The sequence below is a fragment of the Manacus vitellinus genome, unplaced genomic scaffold, assembly GCF_001715985.3.
Source record: "Manacus vitellinus isolate BGI_N305 unplaced genomic scaffold, ASM171598v3 scaffold_7_pilon, whole genome shotgun sequence".
NCBI lineage: Eukaryota > Metazoa > Chordata > Aves > Passeriformes > Pipridae > Manacus > Manacus vitellinus.
The window spans coordinates 7367208-7380347 of NW_021940813.1; the positions used below are offsets into that span (position 1 = coordinate 7367208).

General features: G+C 38.3%; 1 protein-coding gene across 11 annotated transcripts in view; it reads left to right on the forward strand.

The window, feature by feature from the left end:
* Window positions 1-13140, forward strand: part of DMD (dystrophin) — a 991087-nt gene that overhangs the window by 954827 nt on the left and 23120 nt on the right. For 6 of the 11 annotated variants that reach the window (XM_018084043.3, XM_018084032.3, XM_018084034.3 and 3 more), the window contains 4 exons: window positions 135-173; window positions 4646-4711; window positions 6002-6067; window positions 9023-9181. In XM_018084043.3, coding sequence (XP_017939532.3) covers window positions 135-173; window positions 4646-4711; window positions 6002-6067; window positions 9023-9181 — 330 coding nt within the window. The remainder of the gene's footprint in view (window positions 1-134; window positions 174-4645; window positions 4712-6001; window positions 6068-9022; window positions 9182-13140) is intronic. The other 5 variants (XM_018084033.3, XM_018084042.3, XM_018084040.2 and 2 more) reach the window with 3 other exon arrangements.

A 13140-nucleotide genomic window follows, 5' to 3' on the forward strand; every position in this document is an offset into this window, starting at 1 on the left:
CAGCCATTCATGTTGGTCTGTTGGATTTCTGCTTTTTAGTTGTTGTGATTTTTTTTTTTTAAACCTTTCTGTAATTATTTTGCTGCTGAGTTTCTTCTGCCTCTCTCTTCACCTCCTCATTTTTTGTCTTGCAGTCCTGTTACTCTGATCAACTTCTGGCCAGTAGATTCTGCGTGAGTACTTTTGCTGAAGTGTGCTGCTGCTGCTACTGCTGCTGCGCTCCCTCACTTTTTTTTTTTTTTTGGTTTCTTTGTTTAGTTTTACATATGATCATTTTTCCTTCTTTCTTTATGACTGTTTCCTTTGATGCACTCTGAAGGAATGTTTTGATCCCAAAAGAGTAGAATGGGATAAATCCTGGAATTTCCAGCAATCACGGATTGTGTACTGTGTACTCTTTCTGGAGTGTGTATTTTCGTCGAATTAACAGGGATTTTGTGCAGACCTACTAATGCTTATGAACGTTTGTCATTTAAAAGCCTGTGTTTCTGAACAAGTGTTGATCCCTCTGAATGTATACTGAATCTTTTTGAAGGACAGAGTTTGAACTTGATGGATTTAATTCAATTTCAGGAATGACATCATTTTGTAGATAAAGCTGTAATTTGGTTTTAAGTGCAACTGCACACACTCGCACACTCAAGTGCCCCAGTTAATCCGAAGCTCACTGGGTATTTTATTAGTCTTTTAGATACAATCAGATTTGTGAAGGCAGGTTGAAATGGGGAAATGTTCACTGTATTTTTTCAGAAGTTAAAAAAAGCAGGGTTTTTCAGCTCTGAAACAGATTTTCTTTCTTGCACCACTCCTGCACGTGCATTGTCTTAATGTTGTAGTAATAGCCTTAGCAGAAACTAAAGATATATATACTTGCCATTGTGGCATTTGCTACTTCATGTGTTACATGGATGATTCTAGAATAATGTTAAATAAGCATTAATTTTAATTTACATATTGATAACTAATGAGAAAGTAATAAATAGAATTTTATATATTTCTATATGGTGAAATGTATATGGCTTGCACCTCCATTGAATTTTTTGTAGAATAAACAAGAGTGAAATGTATACATTGGAATACTGATTTATAATTTTCATTTGGAGCACAAACCATTGGGAGGTCAAGAAATGCTCTACGTCTAGGAAATTTAAGCAACGAAGAAGCACATCCAGCACAGCAAACCTTATATAGTTGAGGATTCACCCACAGAAAAGGCCAAAAGGCTGGAGCCAGACTGAAATAGATTGGCTTTGAGCTTCAGTATGCACTTTAGCTTTAAATGCAACTGGGGATCTATGTTTCTTAACCTTTAAAACAATTGCAAAGTTAAAAGTAACTATATAGAGAAAGCTTGGATCATATGGAAATAACACTGCTATGTCTGACATAACATGAAACTTAACTGTCATAACATGCTTAATTCTAGTTACTTACAATAATAACCTCATGGTATGCCTACACCAGTGGCTTCACATCACAGGTTTGGTGGTGTGTACTACAGGGAGTTTAACTCCTCTGTGATACTTAAGAAAACTTGAGAGAAATACTGAGAAGCAGGATTTGTACAGAGGGGTTGCACCCTTTGTCAGACCAAATTAGGTATCTTCCAGAGCACAGTCCTTTCGTGACAAGAAAGCAGAAAAATAAGAAACGAATAGTGGCTGGAAAGAAGTGCTCTTTATTTTGTTCTGCTAACTTTGTTCCTTTCCTCCGTGCTGTAGCACTTGGCTTACAACTCAAGTTACTAAGCTACCCAGGTTTAAAGCTGTTTCTTGGTTACAGGGCTAATTCCAGCTTCAACAATCAAACCAGTTATCATAAAACTTTCCTCTGATTTCTACTCTTGTGCCTTTTTCTGGTGCTCTCATGCCAGCTTTCTGGTTATCTTTGAAGCACTTCAGAACAGCATCACCTGGCAGCACTCAGCAATGCTAGTGCTATCCTGAAATCAACATATGGTATACATGGAACTGTTTATAAATAGATAGTTTGGGGGTTTTGTTGGAATTTAGTGGTTCTGACTGCTTATTATGCAGTATTTTGCACAGATACTCTGCTTTCCGGGCATTAAAGGGACAACTCACAAGTTGTGAGAATTTGTGTCTTTTTACTCGAAGGGTGATTGTCAGTGATACAAATACATTTTACTTGATCATGCACTTTCAAGAAGCATTAACTAAAATGCTGAACAGCAAAGAAAAGTGCCCTTGTCCTGCCAGCCAGATCTCTGGGGGTGCAGGGGATTGCAGGAGGTGGTATTTGCCACTTGGTCACCACTTGACTTGACTAGAATTCCCAGGCTGTTCCTGCAGAGGCCAGTTTGAGCAATGCAGCTGTGGAGCCCTTGTAAAAGGGATGGTTATCTTGGCTAAATATTGGCTGTGTCACTCAGCCTTCGTGCTGACTGTTGGAGCTGATTAGGTGTGCTGGGTATGTGTGCTCAGAGAGGAAGGACTCTGAGCTCTAGCACAGGTGGTCACTAAGAGTATGTACAGTGCAGCACAGTTGTTCTCAGGCTTGCTCAGACACTGGCAAAAGTTTACCTCTGAGCAGCTGAATTCGACACAAAGCAGTGCTTCTCTAATAAGTTTGCTTTCTTGAGCAAACTTTTTAAAAACCGTTTGAGGTAGATCTCCATTGCAGTATGTTCTGAAGTGGAGACAAACCTGGAAATGTAGCCTCACCCCCTGCCTGCAGCCGGCAGAGAGAATCACCTTCCAGAACTTACACAACATTGGGTTGTCTTAAAAATATATATATATATATATATAGCATAACTTGGTCACTTCAAGGCAGTTTCAAGGCAGCAAGGATGTGTTCATGCAGTCAGGCCTGTCTTCATTGTCCAGTAGGTCCCAACCAAGTGCTGTCCATTCCTTCATGCTGGTACAAATACATATGCAATGCCAGTGTGAGAGGGACTAAGAGAATGATGCAGCTCAAAACTATAACTACTTTTAAGACAGATTTCCTAGTCTATGCACAGTATTAGCAGCAACATTTGTGTATATGTTGAAAATAAGACCTTTCATTGATGGTACCAATTTAGACCAGCTTAATATCTGCTGTATGACAAACAAAAAAATTAAAATACCATCAGTTTTTGAGAAAATCATTGTTATCTTGCTCCATAATCCACTGCTCTAAAGAAATTGCATCCTTTCCCCCTCCCTTCCCTTCAGTGTACATGTTCTTACACAAAATAGGATATCCAGTTGCAGAGAAGCCATTGGCCATCCAAGCAAATCTCTGCTGCACTGAGGAACTCTGTGAACTGAGTATTTATCCTCTGGTGTGCTGCAGTAATGTTTGAACATGTGGTGGGTAAAAGCACAGTTGGAGGCCAAAGCACATTTCAGACAAAGTGAGATTTGTGATACTTGGCTTGAAGAGGAAAAGCTTTGCTGTCCTGTGAGAAGAGACATTAATGATGATGAATTTTGTGTATCCAGCATACGGCTCTATGAATTCAGGACCCTGAACTAGAGCCCTTTGCAGGCTGATTAGAAGCCTGGAGCTGACCAGTCTAGATTTATGGCAGGATTGTCAAACTCCTAACATGGGAGCGTTACAAATCAGAAGATTATTATAGTTTTGGTTTATAACCAGTAACTACAAAACTCACCCAGTTATGCAATGCAGTTGCCACTGTTGGGCACCCCCAACCTGAATCACAGTTTCCAACAGTATAAAGTGGGGCAAAACTCCTCCCTCAGTCCAGAGTTCCAGAAGGAGGGTCGGCAGAGATGGAATAAAGAGCAGTTGAAATTTAACTAAAATGTGAAAATTGCCATACAGTTTGTGAAGCTGCATCATTTTTTGTCATTTCAGCACATCCTGATAAGTGTAAATGGGCAAAATCTCACATGGCAGCAAAGGGTGCTCTCTGAACTGCATAGGCAACGTAATTTAATGTTGGCATTTTCCAGAGTTGAGGCTGTAAGAAACAATGCTCTGATGAGAAAAGTCCCATGAATTGTTTTCATGCACAAAAAAAGTGAAGAGGACCTCATACCATCTGATTTGTCAGGCAGAAACCCCAAAATAATTGACAGTGTCCCCCTGTATAACACACTGATCTACAGTTCAAATGGCAACTGGAAAGACACCAGGCAAAATCGTCAGTGCCCGCAGTGTGTTATTAAAGGCTCATTTCAGACATTGTATGTTTCTTGTATTAACTTCTAGCTGCTTGTGGAGTAATCCTTAAAGGCTCTTTTAAGTGTGATGTGCTGGAAGCAGGCACTGGAGCAGGGCGGGAGGTAGAGGAGAGGTTCCCAGCAGGACTTTGGCAGCTGGTGCAGGGCTGCATGTGAAGCAGAATAGCCAATGAAGGAGGCAGGTGCGAAGGGTAAAGCAGGGTGAAAGCTCTTCTATAAATCCTTTGGAAAAGGTTTCTTCGGGAGTTGGTGTGAAGAAGAGTCGTGACAGCAGACGGATTGCAAAATGGTCAGAATCCCTGGTGTGGTACCACAGAACATTGCACCGATGGCTTGAGGAGGCACACACAGCGCCTGGAGTTAAAACTTGCTGTTTATCAAACATAGCATAAGGCATAGAGATGTGAGAGTATAGGCATAGCTAAGTGTCTTTTTACTTTTAAAGGGGTATTGTTTGTGATTAATCAGTGTTTTCTGCCTTATAGGCCTGCCTCGTCCCCTCAGCTCTCACACGATGATACTCATTCACGCATTGAACATTATGCTAGCAGGTATGAGACCAGCTGGATGTTAGGCAGATCTTTCTATAAAAAATAATTAAAAGAAAAAAAAACCCCAAGGACTAGCAGCTACCTGAGCACTTCTTAAAGAACACAGAATTTGGGGGTTTGCTTTCCAGGCTCTGGGATGCAGAGCATTGTCTTTGGTTGCTACTAACCAGCCTGTCCTAACCTGCATGCCAGAGCACTTGTGTGGTCAGAAGTGGCCTTTAGGTTCTGTGGGGTCATCATTAAGCTGGGCACTCAGTTACTGACTTTTTAATAGGAACTGTAGCGATAGGACAAGGGGTAATGTTTTAAACTAAAAGAGTGTAGATTCAGACTAAATATAAGGAAGAAACTTTTACAATGAGGGTAGTGAGGCACTGGAGTAGGTTCTCCAGAGAGGTGGTGGATGCCCCATCCCTCGAAACCTTCAAGGTGAGATTGGATGGGGCTCTGAGCCCCCTGTTCTAGTTGAAGATGTCCTTGCTCATTGCAGGGGGGTTGGACTAGATGACTTTTAAAAGTCCCTTCCAACCCAAACCATTCTATGATTCTGTTTTGTTTTTCATAAGGACCGTGGTGTAATTGAACAAATGAGAATAGCAAAACCCTCCAAAGTCTTATATGAATCTCAAGTGTCATTATAATGTTAAGTAATTCATCTCATGAAATACCACAAACAGGATTTTTCCTTGATTTGGAGGATTAAAGTAGTGTTATATCGCTGCTTTAGTTCACTTCTCTGCTTTCATACTGCTCTTAAGAATCAATAAGTGGGTCAATTGTGCAAAAATGAAAATGTTTTTCCACCAAGCAAGTAAATTCTGCAAGGTATTTTCATTGAGGTAATGAAAAATGGTTATTCCAGCCTCCTCTTTCTCTCCCCCAATATCACTTAATCAGGAGAGGTGTTTCTGAATTGTGCAGGACGTTTAGGAGGGGCTGAGTGTGAAAACCACTGAGAAATGATCATTAGTTCTGATGATGATATTGCCAGGTAGAAAGCAATTTGTGTAATCCCCTGGCATCTTAAGGCTTTTCTTTGATTGTGGAATTAATTAAGAGGAGTGGAATATAAACTTAGATGTGAGTTTAGCCAGGTCACTGTAACAAACAAACAGTCCTTTGCAATAGCTTATTGCAAAACTTTTTGGTAATCAACAGTGAGTGTAAATTAATTTGAGTTTCAAATTCATCAAAAACATCACGCTCTTTAATTCTTTCCAGAATGTGAGAGCAGATGAAGTTTCTGAAAAACATAATTGGTTTTAATGAGTCTTGTTTATTTTTCCACAGGCTAGCAGAAATGGAGAACACCAATGGTTCTTATCTAAATGACAGTATTTCACCTAATGAGAGCATGTAAGTAGGCTGTTTTACTGGTTTTGACATGTGTTTTCTTGGGAAGGTTATTAACTTGTAATGAAATTTTGTAATGCTGAATTTACATGGCCAGGTACCACATGTGGTTCAATTTAGCGATGATCTCATGTCCTTTCAATTTGTATCATAGTGCCTAGATTTATGGTTTATAGCTTAATACCAAATTTATACAACAGATTATTGATACCTTCAAAATTAAAATTACTGACTTCCTTCAAAAAATTACTGATTTATTCAGCAAATAGTTTCCTTATTCCTAGGAAAAAGTACTCATCATCTGATGTTTTTTAAAGACAAATATAAATAGAAAACCCTTTTATCTGTATTGCAAGGTTAGTCATGGTTAAATTGCTGTAAGCTAGAAAATGCTGATGTAGGCAAAGTGTCATTCCAAACATTACTGAGGCTAAGCAGAAATCTTTAGTTTACAAACACCTGAAATACACTTCAAGTGTAAGCCAGGTGGGACTCATCCTCACTATGAAATATTAGAAGTAGTAAACTGTGAGTTGGACAGATCTCTGACAAGTACAATTCATTGTACTGCTTCAAATGAAAGGTCATAAGTAAAAATTTTAAATTTTGAAAAGTAGTTAAATCTAATGTCACACCGAGACCTTTTTGTGGTTTTCTGACATGGTAATATATTCCTCCACTGATGATATTCTTGATCTTGTTTATTCTCGGAATGAAAGGACATAGAACTAGGAAACTAACTGTGAATAATGTTTCTGAAGACAGGATAGAAGTACCTAAGTCATTGGCATGTTCGAAAATTCAGACAGAATCTAAATTTGTAGCATTCCTTTAAAGCACAGTACTCTGGGAAGTTTTCATTCACTTAATCTGAGATTCCAAATCAGGATTTAAAGAGGTTGATTCTGAGCCCATGAGATGTTCTTGGATAGTGATAAAGCTGTTTCTTTGTTTCAAAATAGTTTCTCTCTTGACTTGGTAGAATTGTTGTCTGCCAGTTTTGAAAGAAAATCCCGTGTACAACCAAATACATTGTTCTAATATATTGGTCAAAAAGGGGAAAGTTAAAATGACACCACAAAACTGATATATATGTAATGCCAGTATAGTTTCATGCAGTTAATGAAAATCGTTTCCAAGTTGTATGTTAATTTTGTATTGTTATGAATAGTAGTAATGCTATCTATAGTAGGTGGAATTTTGTGTTGTCCATTGAAGTATTTCAATGTCCTTGTCACACAAGTCTTGTGTATGCAGTACCTCTTGTATGACACTTTGGTCTTACTGTTCAGTTCATTCTTTGATTAATTAGAAGTTGTATTAGTACGATTCAGTTAACAAGTTAACCAATGACTGTTCCGTTTGTTACTCAGTTTGTACAATTAAAATGAGAACATATCTGTACATTTTGAGTTTTGGAAGAAATATTATCCAGATAGATACAAATTGCAGCAAAATTAAAGCTTACCATGAATTTACAACTGTAATTCTTTCGGTTTTGTATGTCAGATTATGCTGAAGTATTATTTGTTGCCATTCTTACAGGGTTTGGACTAATAAGTGCAGGTAGGGTGATAGATGGAGACAAGGAAGGTGGGAAATAAAAACATAGCACATATATATATATATATAAATCACAAAACATTTCCTTATGTAGTGTCAATGCAATTATGTGTGAAAAATATGTGCAGGCTGAAAATCACAGAAAAGGAGTATGCTTGTAAAGTGACATTATATTGCAATAGTTATACCACTTGTTCACTGTTAATTCACTTAAGATCCCTAAGAATATTTATAAATGCAAAGCAGTGGTTTGAAGGAAAGCACAGTTGAAGCATCTCATGAAAAGTATAAATTTAGGAACTGGCAAGCATTTCCTTCTGTGAAAAATTAATACTTCTCTTTTATGAACTCATGTTAATGTGCTCTATATTGCTTTGGCACTCCTGCAGTCATAAAATGGCATCATTAACATTTTCAGGAACAAATGGAAACAAGGAAAATTATAATTTTTTGACAATAACAGCTGTTCAAAATGCCTGTTAAATTCTGGTCTAGAAACATAACAGAAAAAAACTAGACTGAATTATTTTGTTAGACAAAATTTCCAACAGCGGTGTCATTTTTAATGTCCCTGTCTTGTAGTGTTAAGAGAAACTTTTCATGGTTTCTCACAGTTAATGCTGGTGCTAGTTGCATAGCTTAGGGCCTGGATGCATCTCCTTAGCACCTAAACCACACCTAAAACAATCCATGTAATTCTGGGAAGTGATCAGGGTCTTCAGAATTGCATTTACTTTTCTCTTCTGGAGATGTTTCTGTTTCAAATGCCAGACAGCTTCCGGAGCAGTAGAAATAAAGAAAGAGATCATACATGTTAACTCAAATATATTTGTATTCTGACAGTATACGTCACTTTTAATTTTAAAAAGAAACCCATCTGAGTGAAAAATAGCATATTTTTTTAGATTAGTTCAATATTTTTTTTTGTTTACCTCATTTACAATTTTATAGAGAAAAAAAAATAAATACAGCACGCATTTATTACATAAGGAGAGTTTGTAGGTACAGAAATAAATGCATTGCCTTTGCTTGAATGACCCTTCCACGACACAGATCAAGCAGCAGAGGTTAGCTTTTTTTTTCGAGCAAGTTCATATTGAAGTTAGGCAGAAGAGGAAAGCTGAGGTTGTCAGCTGTTGCAAACTTGGCTTTAAATATCTGAGAAGCAGAGGAGGAGGAAGGTGGACTCTGCAGAAAAGGAAAATTGCCAGAGACTAAGTGAAACAGGTCAGCAGATTTTGCTTTAAGGTACATTGCTCTGCTGTTGGTTACAAAGAGTTCAGCAAATCTCTTTATAAGAAATGAAAGACTGGGAGTGAATCATCTCCTCATATTCACTGTGAAGTTAAAAAGAAGGAAGGGAACAGCATGTTTTATCCTTCCTCTCTTTTCCAGCGATGATGAACACTTGTTAATCCAGCACTACTGCCAAAGTCTGAACCAGGAGTCCCCACTGAGCCAGCCCCGAAGCCCTGCCCAGATCCTGATTTCTCTGGAGAGTGAGGAAAGAGGAGAACTGGAGAGAATCCTCGCAGACCTGGAGGAGGAAAACAGGTGGGTTACACCACCAGATGCTGCATTTGAAGTAAAATATCTGTGAAATAATTACACTGTACAGTTATATGGAATTCAGTTTGGTAGTATTAGTAGGGATAAAATTAGTTATAAGTTTGCATTTTTTCCCAACAAATAAATACTTTCAAAGTCGGTAAAAGTTGGGATCTCTTTTCTTTCTATTTGTTTGGTGTTGCTTTTTGCCATTTCTTTAGTCTTTCAATACCAAGTTTGATTTACTTCTCATTTCAAATTTAACTGAAGTTATCTTCATTAATCACCATAAAAACCCCCAACTGGATACTTAAAGCATCACAACACTGCAGTCCTCTTTCTACAGTAGATTTGTAGTTGCAACTGCTAGCTACCAAAATCAGACTGTAAGATAGAAATCATGTAGTTCTACAAAAAAACATGGGTTTGTTTGGCTTCTGCTATCTTCAGCTTTTACAATACAGTCTAGAGGCATTTTTCTTGCTCTTTTTTTCTTGCTTCTTTAAGAGCTAGGTACTTCTGTTTATATTGAGGGTTTAATGCAGTAGTCATTTACCTCAGGCATGTCAAGCAAATAATGCAAGAGTTGGCAGTGTCATAGATCTTCTCTCCATGTATAAGTCTTCTTTGGATGGTACTAATCAATTACAGTGGCTCCATCACAGAGTTCTTATCAGAAGGATTTGGGAAAATGTAGAGGATCTGTAGGCATCAGGGATGAGGAAAGTGTTCCACACAGAAAGCTGTAGTAAACACAGCTCTTGCTCACTGAACAGCAGTGAGATTTTGTTTGAAAGATACCACAAACTTCCTACTGCATAGCACATAAAGCCCTAGTAGAGGAAAATCCATATTTTGACATATCTGGTAACTAGTATAATACAGATAATAAGATAGCTTAGTTTTCAGGAGATGAGTGCTATTTTTCCAACAGCATTATGTGGTGAATCATGGAAGAAGAAAAAACATAATGCTTTTCTGTCTGTATAAAAAATAAGCTGCCTACCAGAAAAGAGGATGAGTTTTAAAGCAGCCTAGTATTAGATTAGAAAGGTAGCATATGAAAACTTAGTGTAACATGGAGCTAGATAGCTAAACAGGCTAAAAAGTCCTTTTCAGGGTGCCTTGAATTTCAGCATGGGCTTTATGTAATATAGCAGCTGCTGATGAGGAATAACATGGTAAAAGATCTCTGACAGGAATTACACCTTAAAAATACCTGATTTGAAGTTTGCCAATCCTGGATTAAACAAGAGCTCTAGACTGTAAGCTTGGTTATATCCTGTTGTTTTCTCATTTGTACTGCTGGAGGCACAGTTATGGAGGTGATGCCACCACAGGCAACCTCACCTTTTACAGGTGCTTCAGTTCTCAATACAGCAGGAACAGAGAGGTCTGTTTCTGTGGGAGTGTGGAGGTCACACTGCTGTGATTTTCACTGATTAGGACAAAATCATGACTTTTGCCTCTGCAAACTGCTATAAATAACTTGTACTTAAAAAGTAATGTAGCTGCTGAAACGCGAACAAGTTCTTGTTGTCCTGATAGCTTGTCACAGCCAGATATCTGTGATTTTGTGGATTAAACACTGGTTCCTGTTCAGAAAAATAAGCTATTCAGACAGGGTCAGTCAGGAGCCATTCATGTAACTTACTTACATTTAAAAAAAACAGTCTTGTCCCTTTAGATTCCTATTTTCTAGTCATTCTCCTCCTTTGAGTTTGTGCTAACCTTTTTTGGTAGTTGCCAAAGGCTTTTGATAATGAAGATTTAGCTCTCTCTGCTGTACCTTGTAAGAGTCAGCACATGCAGTCACTTCTCAGCAGCTCCTGGGAAAGCTGCATCAAGTACCAACAAGAAGCAATACTGTGATATTCAGAGCACTTCATGTCATTTCTCTTTTTCTTCCACTCTCCACACTTTCCTGCTTTTCAAAGAAGCCCTTCTCTGTTTTGCTTCATCTCTTTCGAGCTGCTTATTGAATTGACCTCCATTTGGATTTCAGCTGCAGTTTCTCATCTCCAAACATTTCCATCTTGACTTCTTACTTAAATAAAAAAGACTCTTTGAAATTGTAATTCTGAGGTTTTGCTTTTGGACAGTTTAAAAAGCTCTGTTGCCTATTTTGAGCTCTTCTGAAATGGCATTATCTGACTTATAAACTAACCTAACTGTGACATGGTTCTGACTGGGGGTTTTGTCAGTTCCAAGGACCTCTTGTTAGACATTCATTATTTATCTGCTAGCATTTTAAGACCTTGGTCCTTCTGTAGCTTGTAAGTATGACTTCATTAAATATTTTATGCCTAAGATTTGACTGCTAAATAATTTACATTTGTTAAAATGTGAGCATTTTAGAGAATATTTTCAATTGCTGAAAATGTTTCATTTGAGTTTTAGGCCTTCAGGCTTATGCTGAGTTTTGCATCACACAGCATGTTGTGATAAGAGCGTTTCTTGTGTATTCGATAGACCAAAGGTAATCTTGTTATGGAAGGCATTATTATTATATTGCAATAGAAAAGAAAAATCTAATTATAAAGCCCTCTCAAAAACATTTCGAGATTTCCTTGCGTGAATGTATTTCAGAGACAGAGAAGACAGATTTTTGTTGTCCATCTAAAGCACTACATTCCATAGGTTAAGGGGTAGAATAGGTAGTACTGACTAGGATGTACTGCACTAGCATTAAAAAGAAAGCATGTGGTTTGTAGTGACAGAGACTCAGAAGTTTTTGCAAAGAATTAAAATACCTTCCTGCTATTTTAAGGACTAAAGAAAGAGAATGTTTCCTAATATGTTAATTGAATAATCAAGGTCACTGACATGCTTCTGTAAGAGAGAAACTTCTCTCGTGTTCTCTTTTCCTCCCAGCTCCTAGCTGTCTTGTAACAAGAACTAAGTGAATGAGATCTCCAGCCAGAGCTGTTTGCCTTTCCTTTGCTTTCCTGACTTGCACTGGGAACACATTGGGCTGTGTGCCTCCAGAGCAGCACTGACATCCCGAATCTCAAAGCTTCCCTGTTTTGGTGTAGCTATGGAATTCCTTCAAATCTGAAGACTGATGAATGGCCTCCTCAAATAAGTTCCTTCTGTATAGTTGCCAATAGCGAGAAAGTGATGCATTTCTAAACATGCTGTGGCTCCTTTTGGTATTTGTTTTGGCATTGAAGAAGGGGAACTAGATCCTCTGAGTGTGAAGCGTCATGAGTAAACATTGTCATCCTAGTGAGGGACAGGGGTAGCTGATTCAGTTACCAGCTTTGTCTGTTTCCTCAGACCACTGATTTTCTGTAGGGAGATGAGAAATAACAAGAATTCACAAATTCTCAATTGCCTCTGAGAGGACTACTCAGTAAGTGAGGTCCACGAGGATTTCTGCCACCAGGCAATTAATGCTGCCAGTGATAGATGTGATTAATAATTCATGAGCTCTTTACTACCCAGCTCTTTACAGTTGCATAAATCAAGGTTACACTGCATGCTTCCTCTGTTATTTTGCTTCATGAATGCCTCAAAGAGTTGCAGGCATCGTAAATGGAATATACGTGTTGGGTTTTTTTAATATTCTCTTACTGGAGAGGGGTTCATTTTCACAGTGATCAGAAGATGCGACAGCACTGTTTGTTTGTCACAGCCAGATGTAGAAGTCACCCAGCCTGAGCTATAGTGGAGGGAGGCTGGATTTCCAAGTACTGCCCATGACTGCTCAGTTGCATTCATTTAGAGAGGATTATGTTTTTATCTCCCCTTTCTCTTATGTCCCGTTTATGCTGAAAGTGTCAGAGGGCACCTTTCCACCAGACACTGAGGGCTGTGGGCAGTGCTTTGGATGCCTCGCTCACAGCAGCAGTCCTTTTTCACCACACAGCTTAAAACTGTTCAGAGGTAGGAGTAAAAGCTAATTGTTCTCTCTTAGGATTTTCTTACAGCAGGTTCAGAATTCTTTTATTATTTTCCAGCTT